The 24,374-nt window shown below is 32.7% G+C and overlaps 1 protein-coding gene across 9 annotated transcripts in view; it reads left to right on the forward strand.

The window, feature by feature from the left end:
- The window catches only part of LOC143048580 (synaptotagmin-7-like), a 166,902-nt gene that overhangs the window by 66,482 nt on the left and 76,046 nt on the right, over positions 1-24,374 (forward strand). The window contains exon 1 of one of the 9 annotated variants that reach the window (XM_076222341.1): positions 8,395-8,696. The exons of 7 other annotated variants lie outside the window; for them this stretch is intronic. In XM_076222341.1, coding sequence (XP_076078456.1) covers positions 8,656-8,696 — 41 coding nt within the window. In that variant the 5' untranslated portion in view covers positions 8,395-8,655. Of the gene's footprint in view, positions 1-8,394; positions 8,697-24,374 lie in introns of those variants that run through there. One more of the 9 variants, XM_076222342.1, reaches the window with a different exon arrangement.

Below are 24,374 nucleotides of genomic sequence, written 5' to 3' on the forward strand. Positions count from 1 at the left end.
ATAATGAGATTTACATAATATTGTAATGGATTACTCTTGTAAAAGTCAGATCATTCACTGATTCAACAGTTGATTGTCCTTCAGATTTGACACATTATGAATTGACACTTTGGAATGACTTATCCATTATATGTGTTTCTATTATTGTATTTTTAAGTGGTCAATTTGTCTATCATTCCTTCAATTTAAAGTTCATCGTTAAGTCTATATGCACTGTAAGAAATATAACTATGAAACAACCATTACAGAAACATTTCAGGGGGACAGGATGTTTACATCCTTTTTCTTCTACATTATTAGGCTCAAGGGAGTTTAAAAGTTGACTGTCAACCACCTGCTTTATATTACAGCTGTAATGTGTACTAGAATATTGATCTAGTCTACATAACTATAGTCATTGACTCTAGGTAAAATAAGGTTGCTGATCTATTTTAGGTTCATCATTATACTGGGTGCACTAAGCATCCTGCATACAACCTTTATGGTTTTGTGGTAGCATGTTTGTTTTACGTTTGGGTGGTTGTGAGAAGGTACATTCAATAAGGCCAAGCTTTATGGTTTTGTGGTAGCATGTTTGATTTACGTTTGGGTGGTTGTGAGAAGGTACATTCAATAAGGCCAACCTTTATGGTTTTGTGATAGCATGTTTGTTTTACGTTTGGGTGGTTGTGAGAAGCTACATTCAATAAGGCCAAGCTTTATGGTTTTGTGGTAGCATGTTTGTTTTACGTTTGGGTGGTTGTGAGAAGGTACATTCAATAAGGCCAAGCTTTATGGTTTTGTGGTAGCATGTTTGTTTTACGTTTGGGTGGTTGTGAGAAGGTACATTCAATAAGGCCAAGCTTTATGGTTTTGTGGCAGCATGTTTGTTTTATGTTTGGGTGGTTGTGAGAAGCTACATTCAATAAGGCCAAGCTTTATGGTTTTGTGGTAGCATGTTTGTTTTACGTTTGGATGGTTGTGAGAAGGTACATTCAATAAGGCCAAGCTTTATGGTTTTGTGGCAGCATGTTTGTTTTATGTTTGGGTGGTTGGGAGAAGCTACATTCAATAAGGCCAAGCTTTATGGTTTTGTGGTAGCATGTTTGTTTTACGTTTGGGTGGTTGTGAGAAGCTACATTCAATAAGGCCAAGCTTTATGGTTTTGTGGTAGCATGTTTGTTTTACGTTTGGATGGTTGTGAGAAGGTACATTCAATAAGGCCAAGCTTTGTGGTTTTGTGGCAGCATGTTTGTTTTATGTTTGGGTGGTTGTGAGAAGCTACATTCAATAAGGCCAAGCTTTATGGTTTTGTGGTAGCATGTTTGTTTTACGTTTGGGTGGTTGTGAGAAGCTACATTCAATAAGGCCAAGCGTTATGGTTTTGTGGTAGCATGTTTGTTTTACGTTTGGGTGGTTGTGAGAAGTTACATTCAATAAGGCCAAGCTTTATGGTTTGGTGGTAGCATGTTTGTTTTACGTTTGGGTGGTTGTGAGAAGCTACATTCAATAAGGCCAAGCTTTATGGTTTTGTGGTAGCATGTTTGTTTTACGTTTGGGTGGTTGTGAGAAGCTACATTCAATAAGGCCAACCTTTATGGTTTTGTGGTAGCATGTTTGTTTTACGTTTGGGTGGTTGTGAGAAGTTACATTCAATAAGGCCAAGCTTTATGGTTTGGTGGTAGCATGTTTGTTTTACGTTTGGGTGGTTGTGAGAAGCTTTATGATTTGGTATTTATACTGTTTCTGAACTCAAGACCATTAGGAGTAAGAATAAAGATTGGTTAAACCAGAATTAGGATGACTGATAATGTGTATATGTGTGATGACATGTCTTTTTGATGTGTGAGATGACATGTCTTCATTGTTGTGTGATGTGACATGTCTGTATTCTGTGTGAGTTGATTATAAATGTCTGTGCTTTTTTAGATGACATTCTCTTCATGCTCTGTGCTGTGACATGTCTTCATGTAGTGTATGGTGACATGTTTTCTTGTTGTGTGAGAATGGTATGTCTTCTTACTGATTAATGTGACATGTCTTCTTACTGTTTGAGATGACATGTCTTCCTACTGTGTGAGATGACATGTTTTATGACCTGTGAGGTGACATGTTTTCATGCTGACTGATAAATGAAGTAAAGCACATTTAAAATAACTGAAATAAAGTTAAAGTCGAAAATGTCTACCTTGCGCAGATTAGGAATCATAATGTTAATTATATTATCTTGTTTTTGTCCAGAATATACATGTAATATTTGCCACTAAATGTCAAACAATATTCCATCAATATTACACAATAGGTAATAGGATTCAGGTAGCAGACATGTCCATCTTATTTAACAAATTTAGCAGACAATTATCCATCTTATTCAACAATAAATTAAGCAGACATGTCCACCTTACATGACAAATTAAGCAGACATGTCCAGCTTACATGACAAACTAAGCAGACATGTCCAGGTTACATGCCAAATTTAGCAGACATGTCCAGCTTACATGACAAATTTAGCAGACATGTCCAGCTTACATGACAAATTTAGCAGACATGTCCTGATGTCCACAGCTTACAAGACCTTTTGAGATATGATGAGTCAGTCATCAAAGAAAGCAGTAATAATATCCCAGTTGTAATTAGTTTTTGTTAAGAACTAATAAGATCAATGAGACCAGGTTCCTGGAGGTTTTATTGAGCTATAATATCAAAGTATGTAATTGATTGAAAAGATTTATTACCTGATCTATAGATTATCTCCTAACAATGTTGTTTCTGCAGTATAAGGTTAATTACAGGATCTTCACCATGTTCACCTGTACTCTCAGGGGAGACTACTACATGTCTGTCCATTATTGTGTTATGACAGATCCAGGGTACTTTTATTTACACCTGTATCCCCAGGGGAGACTACTACATGTCTGTCCATTAATTGTGTTATGTCAGATCCAGGTTACTTTTATTTACACCTGTATTCCCAGGGGAGACTACTACATGTCTGTCCATTATTGTGTTATGTACTACATGTCTGTCCATTATTGTGTTATGTACTACATGTCTGTCCATTATTGTGTTATGTAAGAGTCAGGGTACTTTGGGATGCCAACTACATTATTCATATAAAAATTTATACAGCCTATTAAGATTATTGGAACTCATTATTTTGATTTTTATATCCCCTGGCAAATAAATGTTACCATTGACTGTCATTCTGTCTGTCTGTCCGTCTGTCCAAGAAGTATTTTCATATATTATGAGCAAGCTTCAGTTTGGGCATTCATGTCCTCAGACACATTGTTCTTTTGTTCTCACCACCTTGTCATTGTGTAACTTACCAGCTTGTCATTGTGTAACTTACCAGCTTGCCATTGTGTAATTTATCAGCTTGTCATTGTGTAACTTACCCGCTTGTCATTGTGTAACTTACCTGCTTGTCATTGTGTAACTTACAAGCTTGCCATTGTGTAATTTACCAGCTTGTCATTGTGTAACTTACAAGCTTGTCATTGTGTAACTTACACCTTGTCATTGTGTAACTACCAGCTTGTCATTGTGTAACTTACCAGCTTGCCATTGTGTAACTTACACCTTGTCATTGTGTAACTTACCCGCTTGTCATTGTGTAACTTACCATCTTGTCATTGTGTAACTTACACCTTGTCATTGTGTAACTTACCCGCTTGTCATTGTGTAACTTACCATCTTGTCATTGTGTAACTTACCCGCTTGTCATTGTGTAACTTACCAGCTTGTCATTGTGTAACTTACCAGCTTGTCATTGTGTAACTTACCCGCTTGTCATTGTGTAACTTACACCTTGTCATTGTGTAACTTACCAGCTTATCATTGTTTTACTTACACCTTGTCGTTGTGTAACTTACACCTTATCATTGTGTAACTTACCAGCTTGTCATTGTGTAACTTACACCTTGTCATTGTGTAACTAACACCTTGTCATTGTGTAACTTACCAGCTTGTCATTGTGTAATTTACCCGCTTGTCATTGTGTAACTTACCAGCTTGTCATTGTGTAACTTACCAGCTTGTCATTGTGTAACTTACACTTTGTCATTGTCTAACTTACCAGCTTGCCATTGTGTAACTTACACCTTGTCATTGTGTAACTTACCAGCTTGTCATTGCGTAACTTACACCTTGTCATTGTGTAACTTACCAGCTTGTCAGTGTGTAACTTACCCACTTGCCATTGTGTAACTTACCCGCTTGTCATTGTGTAACTTACACCTTGTCATTGTGTAACTTACCAGCTTGTCATTGCGTAACTTACCCACTTGTCATTATGTAACTTACCTGCTTGTCATTGTGTAACTTACCAGCTTGTCATTGTGTAACTTACACCTTGTCATTGTGTCACTTACCAGCTTGTCATTGTGTAACTTACACCTTGTCATTGTTTAAATTACCAGCTTGTCATTGAGTAACTTACCAGCTTGTCATTGTGTAACTTACACCTTGTCCTGTACTACAAATTGTTTTTTTGAATACACTACCACCCTGTTCTGTATTTTACTTACTTATATTGTTGACTCTTCTGCAGACAAACTAAAACAGGATATAATTTTGTTCTACCACAGCAATTTAGAATTTACATCAACGATTCAGTAATACTTGCAAATTAATTTTTTTAATTCATCTTCATAGCATAAATATGTTGAATGTATCATTTACTAGCTAATTATATATGGAGACACACTGACGAGGTTTGTTAGGCAATTGAATGATATTAACTAAAAAATGATATATATTTTCTCCTTCTACAATATATTATTGTTTGTAATCCAAACTAGAAACAATCAATTGTCTTGAAGCATGTTCCCAGCTGACATATTAAATTCATATTGTATTATCACTTCCTGGTTTATGGTAAAATAAAAAAAAAATTACAAAGGCTTTTAGATGAGACTTCAAAGAATTGCATTTTAGGACAGTTTTATTTGATATTTAAGTTTTTTGGTGTTTTTGTTTGATTTAGTCCTCTTGAGGTTTACATTATGCCTTGTCTATCCTTCCAACATTCTGTCTTTTGTAATGAAAACTATATGAGATAAAAGATAATATCTTTTTTATTATATTGTTTAAAGAAAGTATTTGAAAGCATTTACACTATAAAAAAAAACAGAAATTTGATATATTTTTTTAAGCAATTATGCAGTGTTGAGGGTAGCACTATGACCTTTAATTAAAGTTTGATGGGTGATAGCTGTCAACTTTACCCTATCTATTCTTAAACTTTCCTTTCAGAGTGTTGATTAATCAAAGTCAATGATGTTAAATTCAATAGAATCACATAAATTCTTGTTGAATGAGATCAATTTTATTTTATTGAAATACAGCCAGTAAAATGTGTTTTAGAACACTGAATTGTTTTGGGTCATATAATGACAAGACATAGAATAGCTGAGTGATGTGACTGGATTAGCATCCTATAATCTACAAACATGGTTAATAGAAATTAAAGTTTTCTTTTCATTGACTTAAGGTTTAATTTAATTATAGTCAAATATTGATAGAACTAGGTTGCCTGATTTAATAGGCTTCTCTATCATTGATTTCTCCTAAGACCTGATATGTTGTTGTTTCTAAGTAAAATCAATGTTTACCTAAGGTCTCAAACTCTGTATTAGATATGCAACAAGTAAATGTTAGTCTTAGCTTTTAAAAAGAAATTTATGAATGTTATAAATATTAAATTATAAGAAATAGTTAGATTTAATTACCAATGATATAACTCTACACCTAAGAGTCCAAATGGTGTTAAAGTTAACAACTTCAAATCTGTCACTGTATTATCAGGTCTTCATTAATATACAAAACCCAAAACTCATAGAATTTCATAAACTGAAATATGTTTACGGCATGGATCTTGGAGCCAGTTTATAGAAATGATAGAATTTATCATGAATGAAGGCAACAGTAGTACACCGCTGTTCTCAATAACACATTATGAGTAAGCATTTTTAATGTTGTGTGGATAATTAAATGAGATTGAAAGCCTACTATATTTGCATCTGACTACTAACACAGAGGTTCCTGGTTCGATTCCCGTTTGGTATGAAAATTTCAGGAACTCAATTTTCGGCTCTCCCTTGACACCATCTGTGAGTATGGTCTTGAGGAAACGATGATAGTCCGTCGGAAGGGGACGATAAATGGCTGACCCGTGTTAAGAGAGAACCATATCTCTTGCACGTTAAAGACACCCTTGTAGATTTCGAAAAAAGAGTAGGCCAATGCCGCTACAAGGCAGCACTCGCACCCGCAAAGTGGAAAGGGATTAATATAAGTTGCAAAACTTGTTTCCCATTATTCACTATAAATAAATATGTTTAAACTAAACTAAACTACAAAAACATCTTTTTGCTTTTATACCCTGGATTTACCTTAATATTTTAATTAAAACATGATGTTTATAGTTAAATATTTATAGTTAATGTTAAATTACACTTGAAGATCAGTTAAAAGCCAATCAGCATTAACTTCTAACTCTGATGGAGTATGATGAAACAATAATTATGTTAGTTCTGTTCATTCAATGGACTCAGGTGTTTTGGGCTTCAGAATGATTTTTTTTTATCACTATTTTTAGTAAAATATTATGAGGACCTAGAATGGGTTTCTTTAAGTTCTCAATGAAACAGCTTATCTTTATGTATACAGGCTGATCCATGGGGCCTGGCGGCTTGGACCCCACACCCCCTTTTTTTGGGAAAAACTAGGTTTTGGTCTTTTGTGGATAGTTGTCTCATTGGCAATCATACCACATCTTCTTTTTTATATTGGTCGATTATATAGAGAATGACTGGAGCGGGCCCCAATTTATAAAAAGTTATGGATCTGCCACTGCTGTAGGACCACCAACAGACTTATAATCCAGCACAGTTTAATATATATTAAAGTTAGAAAGGAAAAATACTAAACTTATAATTCTTTATATAAATGCTGAGCTATCTATTATAATGAGGAATACATGATATCATGCAACTAAATTCAATTTTGATTTACTCTTTTCACATCAATCTATACAATCTTTATGCAGCATGTTGTCCAGGAATGTTTGATTGTTGTGAGTTTCATGACAGTTATTTATTTTCTTTCCTATTTTTTGATAGCTTTAATTTTTGATCACGCTTGATCATTGAACGGTACTTGACATTAATATCATTAATTTAAATGAACATTTTGTATGCATCTATATAAAAGTTGTTTTGATACATGAGTTTTATTGTTATAATAGATGTGTCTTATAATTACCACATTTCCATGGAAATATGACATTGTTAACAGTATTGCATTAATGAAGGGATAACTTTAAACAGTATTTATGGCCTAAACAGCTTTTCTCTATTGAACAACATGCAAATTTGTTTTAGTGTATACTCCAAAAGAGGTGCTATAATTAGTCTCCTGGTTATACTAAAATGCTATATTCTTTTCCCCTGCATGTAAGACATTTGAAGTAATTAAAAAAAATCTTTAGAAGTGGCAAAACCCATACTGCATAGTATTACCAGTATGACAATTTGAATGAAAAAACTGATAATATCCCCCCCTAGCTGAGGGGCATTAAGTGTTACCAAGTTGTCCATCTGTCCATTGCCAATGTTCCCAAAATTGTGTATGTTCCCTATAACTTAAGTTTGCTTCAACACTAAGTTACTTTTATTGTTCATGAGTTGTGTCCCTTTATAAACATAAAAATTGCAGAATTTTTCTATTCTTTTCTTTAACTTTAGTTTGCTTCAACCAAATGTTATAAAGCTAATACAAAATGCTAATCACCACAAAAAACAGATCAAGTTTGAAATTGTGGCATCACTTTTACCGTTCAAGTGTTATGCCCCTTTATAAACATAGCTATTGTACCAGAGGTTTGAATGATTAAAATACCAATGTATTATTTTATAAGCCCCATAACTTTGATGGTTGCTGTTAATGTGAATTGATTTTGAACTCATTACCAGCTAATTTGTTCAGTTATTTTCATTTGTGAAGAACATAGATGGCATGACAGATACAAAAGAAATATTTGAATCAGTTTTTCGCTGTCAGCTTTTTTTTTCTTTTCCACCGTATCATTTAATTATAACATACAGAATCATTGTATTGCCTGAGGTTAATACACTGATATTGATATGTCATATAATTCAATAAAACCTGAATATTTACCAATAATACAGTATATAAGATGTAATCATTTTCTGATTGGTCATGTGTGAATATTTCATTTTCCTTTAGAGATATTGGTCTCTTACATACCTGTAAGGCACGTCCCAATAATATTTGTATGAAATGAAGTGTAAATATATTTAATTTACATTTGATTATAAAGTCGTATTCTCATTTACGTAGTTTGTAATTATGTTGTAGGTTATATATTTGATTTTATCCTGTTGCGAGGCTTATCATATCATCAATGTCAACATTTAAAAAAGTTTGACATTTTCGTAACTGCCCCATCTGTTGACTGATCTAAAGACTTCATATTGTCAAATTAACATCATGATGTTTGTATGTTTGGTATGGATTTATGCAGGTTTTCGTTGTTTTAATGGAAAATTATGCAAAAATGTCAAGTTCCTGCAAATGTCCTATTAAATTTGTTGGATAATAGATAGTATAGAGCTGAGGATTATATTTGTCTGTGATATATAGTGATTATAAATGTTGTCATTTTTCTCCAGACTGTGGTCCCAAGGATCCAGGTATGTCTTATTTTTATAGCAGAATGCCAGAAAACTATTATAGTGGCATTTAAATTTACCTTCAATTTTTAATACAATTATGAATTATTGGATAAAATTTGTATGATAGATATTTTAAACTACAGACAGTTCAAAACTGTTATAGTTTTAAAGAAACAAGTTCGACTAGATTGACTGTCATTAAACAGAAATTTTGGATGGCTGTTCCAGTAACATCCCTGAGTCTGAATGCCATAGTTTTGTTTGCATGATATTCTCCAATTTAAAAGCTTAACTGCATATTGAAAAAGATAATGATTTAAGGAAGAATTTGATTATTCTTATCATTATTTAAATATATATACTCATGTATTCATTAATTTTTGTTGGCACCAAATTTTGTAGATTGAGGAAAACTTCCATGTTCACAGATATTTGTGGTTTTGCTAAAAATTTGCAATGTCAGTTGAACATTTTATTTCTTGGTTCACCTGTTCCCACAAAATCCTTGAAAATTGGTATCCAAAGATTGATAATGAATCCACACTATATCCAAATTTATATTTCTTCTAAGCAGAACAGACTTTTCAATTGAAATTAGAAATTTCAAAACCTTCCTACCATCTTTATACAACAGTACAGTAAAAAAATGGACTTAAAATAAATTAATTTTAACAAATTTTTTACAACTAGATAAGGAAAATTGAATTCTTTCGGTCCACAAGGAGTTAAGCTAGTCCATGTTTTTGCATGTTAATGTATTGTTTTATCTAGGGAAGTTATTATTTAGTCACAAATCTTTAAGAAGTAAAAATTAGGTAAATCTGATTAACAATGTATAAATGTTTGTCTCGCTTATAATATAAGTGACAGTGAGAGACAAAGTTATGGTAATTCAGTGGTGACAGCATTAACTAATTGTGTTGAGATTATTATTTACAATGTAGACAAGCTATCCAATCCATATTTTGCATATAGGAATAAAAAGGTTATACTGAGTCTCAATTGATTCAATTGGTCACCTGTCCTTGACTCTTTGTCCAAAGTTCAGTAACTTACTTAAAGGTCAACAACAAATGTTCTTGATTAGTTGAGTTTCCATGTACAGCTAGCAAAGCATTGGTTAAGAAATAAAATAAGCTAGAAATATTGATAGGTCATGGCTTTTCGAGATAAATGATATTTAAAATATGGCGGGAAAAAGCTGACTCAGACTTTTACTTTATATTTGCATTGGTTACATATGGGTCTCAAAACAAAAGAAAGAAAATCAAAAATCTTCTAAAATTTTGGTAAATGACCTTTCATGAGCTATTAAGTCATATATGAAAACATGAATGGGTGTTATGGGGCAAAATATTTTACATTGTATTGTATTGAAAAACACCAAAGAGTCCGAACATTTGACACAAATTCCAAAACCTCAATTGCACCTACCTAAGTACATCCTTAAAAGAACCTAAATATAAAAATCACCCTTTGGAAGAGCTCTTACTTTTTATTTAACTGAGTTGCAATAAATAAAAATATCAAATATTAATTTATGTGATGTTAACAGACAGTCTGAGTCTGACATAACTTCATATGTTGTCTTAGTGTTGCCCTGCCTTATATGCTTTCTTCTTTTTCTTTGTAAAAGATTTCAAGTTAAATAGCCTAAAAGCTGTGAAATTTGCCAAAAATAATTCAAAGGGCAATAACTCAAAAGTGGTCTTTTTAATTTTTAAAATTTCTCAAGGTATTATATGGTACCACAAGTTTGCAACTTCATCAAAGTTGTTTTTAACGTTTGCACTATCTTTAAGGCCCTAAAGATGATATGTTCCAAAATATTTTACCTTTTTGCTTTGTACACTTTTGAGTGTTTGAATGTATATACCTTGATGTAGGTATAGATTCATGTGTCATGTGTACTGTCATTGTAACATCTTAACCTAATTAGGTGTTGGACATATGGATGTGTGTGATGTTTCATTATTAACTTTATATTGTTGGAGGATGAATTGTATTGACATCCTCCTGAAATAGCCATTTCACAATTAGAACATGCTGTGACAGGCTAGTACAGATAGTTGAAGGTACAAATGTACTACTACCTCCATATATAGCAGAGGCGGATTTAGGTGGGGGGGGGGGGGGGCCCTTTGGGAAAACATTTGGTTGCTTATATAGGGAATCATTGATGTGTGACTGGAGCGGGCCCCCACTTATGTAAATTTCTGGATCCGCCACTGTATTGTGCCATAAATAATTTATGTCTAATGTCAAAGCAACAACATACAATTTATACTAGAGAAACAACTATCCAAAAGAAACCAAGGATTTTATGTAATTGTCTATAATGGCAAAAATGTAAATAAATATAAAAGAATATAATTTTGAGTAACTTAAAAAGTCAATTCTGCAGAATAAATCTTTGAAGTGTAATAAAGGTAATTTTGTTAACCAATAATCTGAATTTTGAATTAAATTTATGCTAGATAGTTATAAGAAATCTGAGCTATAAATTTAATTGCATCCAAAGTAACAATAGCTGTTTAAAATAAATCTTGATTGAAAGCATCAATGACAGAATTACTCCAACACACTGAAGCTCTGCTGTCAAATATGTAAATATAGTGTTCTCTGGATACACTGACAAAGCACATGATTGTAACAAATAGAAGTGAGCATTGTAACACATTATTACGTAACCGTATAATGGTGTCTATCAGGTTACAGACATGAAAACTCCATTCTTATCCAGGATATAATGTGGTGTAAACAATGTTATATACGGGAGATTGATGCAATGTTTTAATGTTCATTGTTAGCATGTCTGAAACATCAGAACATTTCCCATGCAGCAGCCCATTTAAAGTGGTTTTTAAAGTTTAAAAGCTTTTCAATTGCATGTTTATTCACCCAAAGGTCTCCATTACTGTTTTAGATTGCATAATGTTTTCCTGGTCCAATCTTAGGTTCATTAATGATTCTTTTCAGTTGAATAACGTTTTCTGTGCCCAAAGGTCCATTAACAGGATTGCGGTTTATCAAATAATCTGGGATGAGTTCTTCTACTGCGGTATTGTCTATTGCCAATGTGTCATAGAACTCTGCAACAACAATTAAACTCTAGATTCAATTAATTTAATTTCTATTGGTATACCTATAAACTTGTTGTACAGATGATTCAGTAATTTGGTTAGGCTGTTTGAAATTCTAATTAAATCTATTTATAATGTATTATATATTTAACACTACAGATACATCAGCATAAGGTTAAGAATATTGAGTAAAATTGAAAATGGAAATGGGGAATTTGTCAAAGCAACAACAACCCGACCATTAGAGCAGACAACAGCTGAAGGCCACCAATGGTTCTTCAATGAAGCGAGAACTCCTGCATCCCCGGAGGCATCATTTAGCTGGGCCCATTAACAAATATGTATACTAGTTCATTGATAATGATAATGATTTTAAGGTATGATTGCCAATTAAAGACCATTGTAATCCACTAGAGACAAATAGAAATAAGTCTTCAACAATGAGCAAAACTCATACTGTGTAAACTGAGCAATGATTTAAAAACCCACATTTGAATCATTTTAGTATATATTCACTGTGTACTTCATGGTTAATAAAAAATGAAAAAAAGAAATTGTGGTAGGATTTCCAATGAGACAACTATCCATCAAAGTTCAATTAAAGTGGATGAAGGTTATTATTGGCAACCATTATGACCTTCAACATTGAGAAAAAAATATATTCTTATAGTAGACTATATTATTTTTATCCTTATATTAGATTGGTTGTTTTAAAATTGTTTAATGATTAGATTCATTATTGAACTTGAATTCTCTATGGTATAATTATTGTCAACAAGTTGAAGAATTAATTTATAATATAACACTTAAGTGGTATCAATGATGACTTGGTACCAGGATTATAATTTGATATTTAAAAAGTTGTCCATAAACACAGTTTTATGAGTTTATATATCATATGGTAATGATTATATTTACAAGTAAACCTTATTTGATAAATGAACCATTTCAATCTCATGAATAACAAAGCACAACACAATGTAAAACTTGTATGATTACAGATCTAGAACATATAGGAACAGATTAAATAAAACATGTATGGTTTTTATATTGAACATATTTTTGTCAATAAAATTCTGATTGATCAAATGAAAGGAAAAGTTATTTAATTATTGGAGAAAGTTCATCTTAGATTTTTATGTGAAATGAATACTTAATGTAGTGATGATATTGAAGATTAAATACATAGAGCCATTATTCATGGTATACAAGACTCATTTGATCTCAGTTTGTCATTAGAATATTGTGTCAATGAGGAGGATTTTTATGTTATGATTTTTTCCCATCTTAATTGTTTAATACTAGAATTGTTTAGTCACATAAGTTTCTCCTTGACTTTATCATACCCTAACATTTCATGATTTTATCCAGTATATTATATAGAGATCACCTGATCTCAGTCCCTTCTTGAATTGTAACTCCTGTTATGTTTTTAACACAAATTAATCAATTTTAGCACCCTTTTACTGTTAAAAATTGTACTTAATCTACAGCTTCAATTATGTATCCATTAGTTATCCATGAATATCTAGGGAAAATATCCTATAAATTTAGTATGAATGCTTGTTGTAGGAGTTACTTCCCCTTATATTCAAATAAGTAAACACCAATAAAAAAGAGACATGTTGAGGGGGAGATCATAAACTGCTAATATGAGGCAGGCATAACCTGTGAATGGGGACGAAGTCTGTATGATTTTTTGTCGAGCCTGCAACTTTTGTTGCAGAAAGCTCGACATAGGGATAGTGATCCGGCGGCGGCGGCGGTGTTAGCTCACTTCTTAAAAGCTATATATTTTAGAAGGTGGATGACCTGGATGCTTCATATTTTGTATATGGATGCCTCATGTTACGAAGTTTCTGTCAGTCACATGTCCATTGTCCTTGACCTCATTTTCATGGTTAAGTGACCACTTGAAAAAAAAGTTCAGATTTTTTGTAATGTTAAATTCTCTCTTACTGTAAGTAATAGGATAACTATATTTAGTATGTGCCTACCTTGCAAGGTCCTCATGCCCGTCAGACAGTTTTCACTTGACCTAGACCTTATTTCATGGATCAGTGAACAAGGTTAAGTTTTGGTGGTCAAGTCAATATCTCAGATACTATCAGCAATAGGTCTAGTATATTCGGTGTATGGAAGGACTTGCAGGTGTCATCTGACCTTTACCTCATTTTCATGGTTCAGTGGTTATAGTTAAGTTTTTGTGTTTTGGTCTGTTTTTCTCATGATTGTAAGGTGTACATGTCTAGCGGGCAGATGTCATCTGACCTTGACCTCATTTTCATGGTTCAGTGGTTATAATTAAGTTTTTGTGTTTTGGTCTGTTTTTCTCATACTTTATGCAATAGGTTTACTATATTTGTTGTATGGAATGATTGTAAGGTGTACATGTCTAGCGGGTAGATGTCATCTGACCTTGACCTCATTTTCATGGTTCAGTGGTCAAAAGTTAAGTTTTTGAGTTTTGGTCTTTTTATCTAATACCATATGTCATAGGTCAACTATATTTGTTGTATGGAAGCATTGTTAACTGTACATGTCTGCCTGGCATATGGTTCAACTGACCTTGACCTCATTTTCATGATTCATGTTAAGTTTATGTGACAGTCTTAATAAAGCTTTATATTTAGGAGTATCAACATAATATCAATGATTAGTAGAAGGCGAGACATTTCAGTGTGTGCACTCTTGTTGTATAAATCAAACATGTTAAAAAGAGAAACTGAAATACTGTTACGTTTCCGATTTTGGTTCTGTTGTTAGGGATTCAGTTGTGACGTTATTTAAGTTATGACGTCATATTCAATGTAAACAAAGAACATAACGTTTCCGATTTTGGTTCTGTTGTTAGGGATTTTAGTTGTGACGTTATTTAAGTTATGACGTCATATTCAATGTAAACAATGAAACGCTGTCATCAGGTAACGTTTTTTTTTTTTATAACAAACAATTTTTAAAAATGAATTAGTATTGAGTTCCTTTCTTAGACTGATAAATATACATTTTATTCAAAGTCTCATGCAAACAAGACAAGAAACGGAAGTAGATTTCTGTGCGGATCCGGAAATTCAAAAACACGACAAAAAAAAAATTGAACGATTTTGAGTTCATTAGTACAATGAAAATAACGGGAAAGTTTTCCCGATTTTTAATAAAAAAAAAATTTTTTTTATTGAATTTTCTACTGTTATTGGGGACTTCGTCCCCATATTAAGTCTTTATTTTATTCATATAGATATCCATTCCCTTATACAAGTTATATTTTAGGGAAAGTTAACACTAAATGCTCGTTGTGTGAAGATCAGTATTGAAGTCAGAGATGTAAAAATTAAGAAATAATTCATGGGGGCTTGAATATATCGTGATTTTACCACGGGTTGGCCCTTTATGACAAATATTTTACCCCTGAGCGATAGCGAGGGGTAAAATATCGGCATAAAGGGACAACCCGTGGTAAAATCTAGATATATTCAAGCCCCCATGAATTATTTCGATTCTGATAGGACACATACTGTTTGTTTCTGACTGCAATTGTTGTTGTCTTATATTAAGTACAAAATTGAAAAAATTAATGAGTGTTTCATTCACTCAAAATTAACTTATAATTTTACAAACTCATTCAATCTCATTGACTTATAAGGAATATTGAGTTTCTATTCTAATGTCATGAACATGCTAGACAGAATACATAGTATATACTTCGCTTTTTGACTCTTTATACGTTTTGAAACTTTAAATGTAGTAAATGTGAATATTTTTGAACTATAAAATGCTCTTGATGAATATTATGGGCATACAGCTAGAGATGACTATATGTATCATCATTATCTTGACATATTTATAAGATAGTAATGCCACTGGTATGCTGTAAGGAAAGGGATTCAAGGCAAATTCTCATTAGTTGAAAGGTCATTACTAAAGATTCATTCTTATAGTTTTCTATTGGGATAAATTATAGATAATCCACAAGAAGTGTTATTATAAAAATATGGAGTTCAGGAGATTGATACAAGTATTTTAACTTGCTGAAACGCAATCATAATTGTGTAAATGTGTAGAATGTTTTTGATAGAAAAAGTTAAACAACAAAAATACTGAACTCCATGAAAACAGAAAATCCCTTATCAAACAGTAAAACAGAAAGTCCCTTACCAAACAGCAAAACAGAAAGTCCCTTATCAAACAGCAAAACAGAAAGTCCCTTACCAAACAGTAAAACAGAAAGTCCCTTATCAAACAGCAAAACAGAAAATCCCTTATCAAACAGCAAAACGGAAAGTCCCTTACCAAACAGCAAAACAGAAAGTCCCTTATCAAACAGCAAAACAGAAAGTCCCTTATCAAACAGCAAAACAGAAAGTCCCTTATCAAACAGCAAAACAGAAAGTCCCTTACCAAACAGCAAAACAGAAAGTCCCTTATCAAACAGCAAAACAGAAAGTCCCTTATCAAACAGCAAAATCAAAAAGCTTAAACAAATAAAAATAAATTAACAACTGTCATATTCATGACTTGGTTACACATGCAGGCATTTCCTTATGTAGAAATAGACTATAGACATAGAGTATGTTACATAACTGGTATACAAGTTGTATTACACCATTGCCAAAGTATGTTACATGACTGGTATACAAGTTGTATTACACCATTGCCAAAGTATGTTACATGACTGGTATACAAGTTGTATTACACCATTGCCAAAGTTTGTTACATGACTGGTATACATGTTGTATTTGTAACACCATTGCCAAAGTATGTTACATTACTGGTATACAAGTTGTATTACACCATTGCCAAAGTATGTTACATGACTGGTATACAAGTTGTATTACACCTTTGCCAAAGTATGTTACATATCTGATATACAAGTTGTATTACACCATTGCCAAAGTATGTTACATGACTGGTATACAAGTTGTATAACACCATTGCCAAAGTATGTTACATGACTGGTATACAAGTTGTATTACACCATTGCCAAAGTATGTTACATGACTGGTATACAAGTTGTATTACACCATTGCCAAAGTATGTTACATGACTGGTATACAAGTTGTATTACACCTTTGCCAAAGTATGTTACATGACTGGTATACAAGTTGTATTACACCATTGCCAAAGTATGTTACATAACTGGTATACAAGTTGTATTACACCATTGCCAAAGTATGTTACATGACTGGTATACAAGTTGTATTACACCTTTGCCAAAGTATGTTACATGACTGGTATACAAGTTGTATTACACCATTGCCAAAGTATGTTACATGACTGGTATACAAGTTGTATTACACCTTTGCCAAAGTATGTTACATGACTGGTATACAAGTTGTATTACACCATTGCCAAAGTATGTTACATGACTGGTATACAAGTTGTATTACACCATTGCCAAAGTTTGTTACATGACTGGTATACATGTTGTATTTGTAACACCATTGCCAAAGTATGTTACATTACTGGTATACAAGTTGTATTACACCATTGCCAAAGTATGTTACATGACTGGTATACAAGTTGTATAACACCATTGTCGAAGTATGTTACATGACTGGTATACAAGTTGTATTACACCATTGCCAAAGTATGTTACATGACTGGTATACAAGTTGTATTACACCTTTGCCAAAGTATGTTACATGACTGGTATACAAGTTGTATTACACCATTGCCAAAGTATGTTACATGACTGGTATACAAGTTGTATTACACCATTGCCAAAGTATGTTACATGACTGGTATACAAGTTGTATTACACCTTTGCCAAAGTATGTTACATGACTGGTATACAAGTTGTATTACACCATTGCCAAAGTATGTTACATGACTGGTATACAAGTTGTATTACACCATTGCCAAAGTATGTTACATGACTGGTATACAAGTTGTATTACACCATTGCCAAAGTATGTTACATGACTGGTATACAAGTTGTATTACACCTTTGCCAAAGTATGTTACATGACTGGTATACAAGTTGTATTACACCATTGCCAAAGTATGTTACATGACTGGTATACAAGTTGTATTACACCTTTGCCAAAGTATGTTACATGACTGGTATACAAGTTGTATTACACCATTGCCAAAGTATGTTACATGACTGGTATACAAGTTGTATAACACCATTGCCAAAGTATGTTACATGACTGGTATACAAGTTGTATTACACCATTGCCAAAGTATGTTACATGACTGGTATACAAGTTGTATTACACCATTGCCAAAGTATGTTACATGACTGGTATACAAGTTGTATTACACCATTGCCAAAGTATGTTACATGACTGGTATACAAGTTGTATTACACCATTGCCAAAGTATGTTACATAACTGGTATACAAGTTGTAATCAGACAGAAAACACAAATTAAATCTGTAGTGAAACAAGTGAAAAGTCTGGACTATGTAATTGGTCTCAGGGGGGTACTTAATAGAAAATTGAAAATGACTATCTGTAAATTCTGTCCTGGTTGTCTGACTTCTATTGTCTGATGTATATTATCTGGATGGCTTGAATACTTGTTCTATTATTTGTATGGTAGTAATTGTTATATGCTTAGTAGACGGTTGACATTAGTAATCGATCATTACAGTCAGAAGACCTTTACTTCTATGTCGTAATATGATTAAAGTCTGCACTGACTTTTTCCTAAACATTGTCTGAACCATCTGTCCTTTGGTATCTAATTTTACTGACACATGCATGTAATTTAATTAAAGACTGGCTAATTTACAAAATGTCACAGTAATTAGAATAATAATATGTCATTTTGTCTTCGGAATTCAGTCTTTGGTAAACATACTGTGCCTTCTGTTAAGACATCTATTCTGAAGATAAAGCTTTCGCTCTGTTCATGTATATACCTGTACACTGCATGATTCTGGTAGACAAAATCAAAGGATTCCAGATTTTGCATGTCCTGCCCTGAAATGACTGCATCTTAAAAATTGATAAAGTGTACAGGAAAATACAACTGTTTTGGTTGGTAACTTTCATATCAGCTAGCATATGATTTCTCGTTAATATATATGCCTTTTTTAATAAAGGAAAGTATACTTGAAATCATGTTGAAAAAAAAATGTCAATTTGTGTATTTAACTGGCTTGGTAAATAAAGTCATAAGACTCACTATGGTTAACCAGGAAGTGTGCAAAACTCTTCTTTAATTTTCATTTTGCTCCTGAATATTTAATAAGAATGCTTCCAAACAAACTATAGCATCTTAAGTCTGTCATAAAAGATTCTTGCTGTAATTGACATTAAGTTTTAACCAACAAGCAATATATTTTTCCTAAAAAGGTTCTAATATTGTTCCAAAGCACTGACAATTTAATTCAATCACCTTGGCTAATTGATTTCAGTTAATTGATTTTCATGTAAATAACATATCTAAGCTAGATAATGAAAGTTTGAGTTTGACATAACGAAAGAATGGATTCTAAAACTGTGGTTTTATTTATAGGATGTGGGTGGGAGATTTACACATTAGTTTTCTGATAAATTTTAACCCATCTAAAAATAACTTAATCAAGTTTCAGGGCTTATCGAATGTGGTAACCCATAATTAAGATTAATTCAGGTAATCTGAAGGCAGACTCAGTCTCAGTTAAACTTTTGAGATTATTGAATGTAGCGACCGATCATTTGTGACTTGTGTTTTTATGTTTGACACAGTATAACAATATCGAAGCAGCTTAATTAAGTGTTAGATGGAGATGCATGTTGTCTTATTACTTTGATAGATTGAAAATACCATACTATATTTATCATTACACAACAGGGATATCATCTTGATGAATATATGACATCCAGGAAAATAGGTTAAACTTACAAATCAATTATTTAGCATGGGAAGCTAGTCCTGCACTCATCAATATAACTAACCATGGCCAGGGGATTATTTGAAGCCAGAGTTATAATTTTGTGGGTGTCTGTGTACAGCAGGAAAAAATAAATCAGTAGTAAACATCAATAGTTTTCTGTGTTTTTTGCTGTATTGGATCAGATATATATGATTGTGGCTTTATTCCTGATAGGATAGATATGGTCCTATTCATTGAAGGAAATGAGAGCCACTAGAGGGTAAGGAGTTCTGTATTACTTCGTGTTACATGTTTAATGTACCTAATTGTATAAGTCCTGGACAACGTTTTATGTATGTCTCATTAACTCAGACTATAGAATTTAGAAAAGGTGAAAGGATTTTGTTAACTTCATTCATATATGTTTCTGCTTGGTAGAAATTTCAAGGTTATAATACATTTGGGAAATCTTTTTATGTTATACATCATTTGTATTTTACTTGTGTTGACCCTAATTCTTATTGACTTGTCCCATCCATATCACTTAATATTTTTAATTTACTTCATTATATTCATTATTGGTTTCTTCTATAATGCCTCAGATGATGACAAACATGAGAAAAAACCACATTTGATACAAATGTAGCTAGATATGTCATGAGATTTGTCTGACACATTGTTTATATTCATTTTGTTTTGACAGTTTATTAACTGGTAGAAAACACTGATCTTATGGTTATAATGATTTACTTTTGTTATTTAGATGGAGACTTGTCTCATTGGCACTCACACCACATCTTCCTATATCTATATCTTACAAATTTTAACTTTGTGGTGCACATCTAAAATCCAAGTTTACACATTAACATTACTTAATATCAACTTTACATAATAGATATAAGAAGATGTTGTATGAGTGCCAATAAGACTGAGACAACTCTTCCAAGTCCCAATTTGCAAAAGTAAACCATTATTAAGGTCAAATATAAAAAAGAAGACGTGGTATGATTGCCAAATAGACAACTGTCCACAAGAGACCAAATGACACAGAAATTTACTATTATAGGCCAATTTTGCAGAGGTACTTTTTTTGTACTTAAAATCTGTAGTAGTGAAAATTTACTTTTGATATTTAGTACTATTTCTTAATTAATTTACTTTAAAATTATTGTACTATTTACATACCTGTATTTTACAGTACTTGAATTGTACTTAAAATTTTGGTACAGAAATAATACCAAAAGCGATCACAATATTCCATGTTTAAAAATCATAATATTAAGAGATTTGAAGTAGACATTATCAAAATGCTTAAAATGTAACGTTGTAACCAAAAATATGTAGTACTTTAATTTTTAAGTACAAATCAAGTACTGTAAAATACAGGTACCTTGATATTACAATACTTTTAGAGTAACAAAATAGTACTGAATATGAAAAGTAGATTTCCAGTACTAGTACTACAGATTTTTGGTACAGACATAGTACCTATGCAAAATTGGCTGTGTAGTCATCTATAAAAGCCCGAAATGACAATGTAAAACAATTCAAACAAGAAAACTAACGGGCTTATTTATGTATGGTCTTCAACACAGAGCCTTGGCTGACACCAAACAGCAAGCTATAAAGGGACCCAAAAAATTACCATTGTGAAACCATTCAAATGGGAAAACCAACGGTTTAATCTATATAAATAAACGAGAAACATTTATCAACCACATCAACAACAACAACAATAGTGTAACATCACATAAAATTGAGAATGGAAATGGGGAATGTGCCAAAGAGACAACAACCCGACCATAGAGCAGACAACAGCAGAAGGTCACCAACAGGTCTTCAATGCAACGAGAAATTCCCACACCCGGAGGCGTCCTACAGCTGGCCCCTAAACAAATATATACTATTTCAGTGATAATGAATGCCATACTAAACTGGAAATTGTACACAAGAAACTTAAAGTTAAAATAATACAAAACTAACAAAGGCCAGAGGCTCCTTGGGACAGGCGCAAAAATGTGGCGGGGTTAAACATGTTTGTGAGATCTCAACCCTCCCCTATACCCAATGCAGAAAAGTAAAAATAACAATAACAATACGCACATTAAAAATCAGTTTTAAGAGAAGTCTAGGTCTGATGTCAGAAGATGTAACCAAAGAAAATAAACAAAATTACAATAATACATAAATTACATCAGACTACTAGCAGTTAACTGACATGCCAGCTCCAGACTTCCAATTAAACTGATTGAAAAATTATGTCTTCATCATATGAATATCAGGCACAATCCTCCCTGTGAGGGGTTTAGTATCATACCATCATAACATATATGAGAAGAACATAACCTGTATCATGCCAACAACTTGTTTATTAATAATAAATGTGTTTAGTTCCGATGCAAAGACCCTATCAATATCAATATTAACGCCAAAATATGCAATCTTTAATGACCTGACAACAGTATTGTAACTTTTACTATATCCCTTCTTAATAAGTCTATTTAAAGGTTTTTTTAGCTTCTGAGGTGAATACTGACATTTTTGTGCTTTGTAAAGAATATTTCTATAAAATATTGGATGTGAAATACCTGAACGTATAAGAAGTCTGCATGTTGAGCTATATTTATGAATGATGTCCTTATACCGATGATAAAATTTAGTAAACGTTTTGAATAGTTTGTGATATTGAAAACCCTGGTGTAATAATTTTTCAGAAATACATAAATTTCTCTTGCTAAAATCTAAATCATTGTTACATACATGAGCGAATCGTACAAGTTGAGATAGATAAACACTGTAAGATGGTGACAAGGGAACGTCACCATCTAAAAATGGATAATTAACGATAGGAAATGAGAAATCATCTCTTTTATCATAAATTTTAGTATTAAGCTTTCCGTTAATGATATATATGTAACACTCCCAAACGTGTCCTGTCCCCCAAACGTGTCCGATTCCCTCAAACGTGTCTATTCTCCCTAAACGTGTCCGTAATATCCAATATTCCCCAAACGTGTCTGATTTTATAACCCCTAAACGTGTCCGAAAATTGTTATTCGCCAAAACGTGTCCACTACTTAACGCCAGAACGTCTCAAGTCTTTTAGCACTAATACATGAATAAAATCAATAACTTTTACCGCAATTCTATAATGGGGGACACAGTTGATGAAGTGGTCATTTATTAGTATTAGTTGGTTCAATGCTGGTTGTTATTGCAAATTTAATCTGTAACATATAAATCGACTTTTGACTGAAATTGCTTAATGTCCAGTTGCAAGTATTATGCTCGTTTAGAGCGCACAAACATGTACAAACAATTCTAGTTCAGTTGAATTAAGCGTTTACCATAGGATAACACCCAATTACATTCAAATACAATATATTCAGGTTAAACTATGCCTAATAATTGTCTATATATGTAGGACTCTAAAGTGCGATGGTACTCTAAAGTGCGATGGTCACGCTAAAGTACGATGGTCTACGCTAAAGTGCGATGATGTCAGACGCTAAAGTGCGATGGTTGTTTGTTTTTTAAGTGCGATCAGAAATCACGCTAAAGTGCGATGGTATGACACGCTAAAGTCCGATGGTGTAACGGGAATGTGGTTCAGGCAATGGTATGTGCCAAGCCGTAGTCTTTATCTTTTGAATTGTTTTACACTGGTCATTGTATAACCATATATAGCTTGTAGCGGCATGGACCAATGCTTTACGTTGACGGCCGTATGATTATTGGTCGGCGGCACTGATTATTAGCCGCATACATGAACGGCATTTGGGAATGAATGGATAGTTTATTCTACATCTTCTTATGTTTATTTAAAGTACGATAGTTGGTCAAAAGGTGTAATGGTTACACTGAAGTATTGTTAGTACATCTGGAATGTAGTGGAAGTCGTATTTTAATAAAATAATATGTTATAAGACAATGCCCCGTGTTAAAGGTCATACTTAAAGTTGCATATTTCAATGACATTAGGTCGAAGATAGATAGTTGTCGTATTGGCAATCATATAGTATGATGATACTACACATCAGTTTGTTAGGTAGCTATCTGATTGACATATGCTAGTATTTATTATTTAACAGAAATAACAAACCGTATAGTATTTTTTTTTTTGTATTGAATAATTCAATAAGAAAGTAAATTTTTTGATTAAAGTTATTTCTACAATTTCACAAATTAAGTTAACCTATTCCAGCAACGACCAAATTTCCAGATTGTGATAATTTTTTTTTCTCTTCTCTTCTTTCTTTTCTCGTGTAATAAAAATCCTTAATCTGTACAAACATTCTCGTCATAATGCTGTCGGACGTTGCTACATCGATGCATGTATTTGCAGAAAAACGCACTTTAGCGTATCAAACCATCGTACTTTAGCGTAGGCCATCGCACTTTAGCGTGACCATCGCATTTTAGCGTCCCCATCGCACTTTAGAGTCCTACATATATATTGTTTATTTACAAAGCTTTTATTAACAATTACACAAACAAAGCAAGCAAGCCAAACAAAGTTTTACTTTGCAAGCATTAGGAAATCAGCTGTAATCCGCGAATACTGCACGGTAGGATTTTAAAAGAATTGACTTCCCTTTTTTCAACAGTTCTGATATTTTAAAAGATATTCAAATCATAAACTGATTATCAGGTATTTTAATAAATTTTAGATTTCCAGCATCACTACTAAAGTGAAGATATCATATTAACAATAAATACTTTACATAAGTTTTATTATCATACCAGGGATTTAGGAACGGGCCTAAATTTGTTTACGATTATTCGTGATAAACATTCGTTAAACT

Source organism: Mytilus galloprovincialis, chromosome 10 (genome assembly GCF_965363235.1).
Source record: "Mytilus galloprovincialis chromosome 10, xbMytGall1.hap1.1, whole genome shotgun sequence".
NCBI lineage: Eukaryota > Metazoa > Mollusca > Bivalvia > Mytilida > Mytilidae > Mytilus > Mytilus galloprovincialis.